The sequence below is a fragment of the Arachis hypogaea genome, chromosome 1, assembly GCF_003086295.3.
Source record: "Arachis hypogaea cultivar Tifrunner chromosome 1, arahy.Tifrunner.gnm2.J5K5, whole genome shotgun sequence".
In the NCBI taxonomy this organism is placed as follows: Eukaryota; Viridiplantae; Streptophyta; class Magnoliopsida; order Fabales; family Fabaceae; genus Arachis; species Arachis hypogaea.
In genome coordinates, this window is record NC_092036.1 from 78112064 (window position 1) to 78115732 (window position 3669).

General features: G+C 33.5%; 1 protein-coding gene across 1 annotated transcript; it reads right to left on the bottom strand.

Moving 5' to 3' along the window:
- Positions 1 to 434: 434 nt before the first annotated feature.
- LOC140183662 (uncharacterized) lies at positions 435 to 3459 on the bottom strand. The gene is made up of 4 exons (XM_072232129.1): positions 2957 to 3459; positions 2628 to 2881; positions 1375 to 1814; positions 435 to 698 (listed from the first exon to the last, which is right to left on the bottom strand). The coding sequence occupies exons 1-4, from the start codon at positions 3457 to 3459 to the stop codon at positions 435 to 437; spliced, it is 1461 nt and encodes a 486-aa protein (XP_072088230.1).
- Between the last annotated feature and the right edge of the window lie 210 nt (positions 3460 to 3669).

Consider the following 3669-nt stretch of genomic DNA (forward strand, 5'->3'; position numbering starts at 1 on the left):
TAATATGTTCTATTTCTATAATAACTAGTGTACGAATTCGTGCTCAACACCAAAAAATTTGTAAAAGTAAAAAAAATTTCATATGCTTGGATATTTAAAAAAAAATACAAAATAATTATTATTTTAAGAAATTTATAAAATTATTATCAAAGTCAAAGTTTAACTTAAAAAAAGTGAGTAATAATTATTTTACATTTTTAAAGTAAAATAATTATACACTGATACAGAATTTAAAATAAAATTAAAATATTTACATTAGAATCTTATTTTTCAAAGACTTTTCTATAAACAAGATTGATGGTTGAATTTGCAGACATTCATACATGATTCATAAGTAAAACTTTTAAATCTCTCTTACACTTAACTCTTGAAAGTGCTACATATAGTTGGCCATGTGTAAAAACTGGTTTGGACAAGTACAATCCAACATGAGATCAAATTTGTCCCCGAGACTTATTAATTGTCATGGCAAATGATACTATTATGGAAAACTGTCTTCGTTGGAATCTAACTGGGACGGTTTCATCTGTTGGTACCATATTCATTCTTGGAATCAAAGCAATATGACCAACATTGTTACCCGTTAAAACTTCACATTCTATGACATGATTTCCAAGCTTCCTAACTTGTAGCCTTGTACCATTACAAAGACAACTGGATTGGTCAATATTCCTCAATAACATCACCGGAACACCAACCTTGAGTATTAATTTATGTGGAGGCAAACCAGAGCAATTTATGCTATTCAGTAATTCAGGACCATAGAGATCTAGTTGACTCTCCATATTCCCTTCATCCATACAAATCGAATTCAAACTAAGATATAATTTTTTCCCTCCAAGAATGATAGCCATCAGATGGTTGTTCACCTCTTCAATGATGTCTAGCGTGGGAGCCAGTATAGTTCTTGTTTTGAAAAAATCCTTTGAGGATATGTTATCCAAAATATTTTAGATAAGAAAAATGAACCAACTCATCAAATGCCTGGTCTGAAGAAGGAATAACAATATCTCCTGGAAGACATATCTCAGATTCACCATCCATATTGTAACCTATTAGACCATCACCAACTTTCAATAACCACTCACCAAATTGCTCTGTCTCATCTTAATCTGAAGCAGTCGTCCCTACAAAGAGTCTCATATTTTTTGTTAGTTTGAGCACCTGACAAAACTTCCAAAGATAAGACGAATTCACGATTGAATGAACGATATATTGTCTTGATCCTCGTGGAATGACAGGAAGAATTTGTCTAAAGTCTCCACCTAGTACAATCATTTTTCCTCAAAAGGGTAAATCTTTGTTATATGTTGGAGAAAACCTCATGATATCACCCAAGCATTTATCAAGCGTTTTATAGCAGTATCTACTAACCATTGGAGCCTCATCCCAAATTATAAGTTTGGCTTTTAACATCAACATTGCTTGAGGGGAACCAGGTTTGATGTTACATACAGAATTTTCAGTTATATTCAGCGGTATTTTGAACCTTGAGTGTGCCGTTCTTCCATTGGGAAGAAGTAAAGATGCAATACCACTCGAAGCAACTTTTAACACAATATCACCCCTTGAGCGAATCTCAGTAGATATAAAGTTCCAGATAAATGTTTTTCCAGTACCCCCATGACCATACACAAAGAAAAAACCCCCTTTATTACAATACACAACTGTAACAATTTTATCGAATGCATATTTCTGCTCAAGTGTTGCGATGGCTAACATGTCTAATGCATTTTTCTTTAAATCATCCCTATTAAAATTTAGCTCTTCCCTGATAACCCTTTCGGTTAACAAAGAACTATCAACTTCAGTTGCTAAAGGCAAAGGAGGATATCTTTCAAGGTTTTACCATATGAATGTAAGATCTTGTTTATATCCATTAAGCACAACTACTTAATCTCATCATCTGACATGGTTAATTCTGCATATTATACGATACTATAAGAATTTAATCAAACTAAAAATGATCAATAATAAAGAACTTTTATAATTGCAATTAATAAAAACTCACCCCTCATGTTCATCACAGCTCTCCATCGATACAAAATATCATCTGAGAGATCATACCAACATCTATCCCAGACATGTTCTGATCTTGAGATATTGTTGGATGTTAATAGAATGACAAATAACTTCCTAACATATGATCTTGAGTCCCATGAGCTTGCTTCTTTAATTGCATATATGAATTCTCTTTCATCTTGCAAGAGTCCAAGGGCGAAGCATGCATCTCTATACATAGCATAAATTGTTCCTCCTACTGTTCTTATATTTCAAAAATTCATATATCCTCTTTGAGTATTCAAGAGAAGTCATCGGTAATATTCTTCGGTATTTGCTGCAAAAAACTTGGTTAAAATCTCACTTTTAAGTTGTTAAATTGATTAAGTTACGTGATTTCAATTATTATGTAGCTACACATCCGCATAAGATTAATTTTTTCTAAAAAATATAGAACAATTCTAAAATTGTATAATCTACAGATTATAACTACTGAAAGTTATTTGAACATTTATTTTCTAGTGTAGATAAATCGAATAAAATAAACGTGGGGTACATGATGTTAAGATTTTAAATTTAAATCATCAAATAAATAAGATCAAAATTGAATATAAATTCGTCATTACCTGCAGGTACATGAGTCAACCTTCCAATTGTGAAGCCTTGCTTTTGAGGAAACCACTTTGAAGCATCGTCCTTCCAAAAAAACTTAGTTGAAAACTCAACATAAGTCAGACTTTGAGTATAGGGATATGACATGTTCGCCGCCATCCATCCCAAAAACATGGACTTATGAGATATTGCTCCTTTGACGATATCATTCACATTAGAAGTTTCACCATAAACAACAGGTTGCTCATCCTCCAAATGGAATGGAAGTCTAATCACAAATGGTTCTTTCTCTTGGATTTCGTATCCAAATAAACGTCAAACTGCCTCACATGTCGAAATGTACCTACAATCATAGTAATTTCTAATTTCGTCAACAACTTGTGTGGCTTCTGATGGATCACCAGCATTGTATAGAGGAGCTGTTACACGGTCATTACCCTTGTGTACATACTTAAACAGATACTTAATAGAACTTGTTTGGCATGTGTATTCCACATTTATGTGGCACCCGAACTTGAGCAACAATTCTGGATTATATGGAACAATGAACTTATTGTCTAGTACACATTCCCTTTTCTTCACTGTTCGACTGTTATCAGTACGCCTATATTTGGGAAATTCAACTTCATCAATGAGTGTTCGTTGTCTAAACTCTTTTGGATAGAACTTTGAACAGGATCCATTCTTCATGCAAGGTGAATTCTTGTTGTATGGACCACATGGACCAGGTACCATGTAATTTTGAACAGCTCCATGAAGATTTGGCCTTCGATTTTCATCAGGAATCTCAACTATTATATGTTTTTCTATATCATCTCGTATTTGTGGCTTGAACTCGTTACTCATGAATAAAAGGATATGTGTGATGTGTGGAAAACGATCCAACACAAAACTCACCGGCAAGTGTACCAGGTCGCATCAAGTAATAATAACTCACGTGAGTGAGGTCGATCCCACATGGATTGAAGGATTGAGCAATTTTAGTTTAGTGGTTGATTTAGTCAAGCAAACAAGAGTTGATTTGGGTGATTTGTAATTGACAGAAGGTAAATTGCA

Coding starts and splice junctions, on each gene's coding strand:
- LOC140183662 (XM_072232129.1), bottom strand. CDS start 3,459: ATGAGTAACGAGTTCAAGCCACAAATACGAGATGATATAGAAAAACAT. Junction 2,882..2,956: donor AGAAATTACTATGATTGTAG/GTACATTTCGAC, acceptor ATTTGTGATTAG/ACTTCCATTCCATTTGGAGG. Junction 699..1,374: donor TTTGGGATGAGGCTCCAATG/GTTAGTAGATAC, acceptor TTAATACTCAAG/GTTGGTGTTCCGGTGATGTT.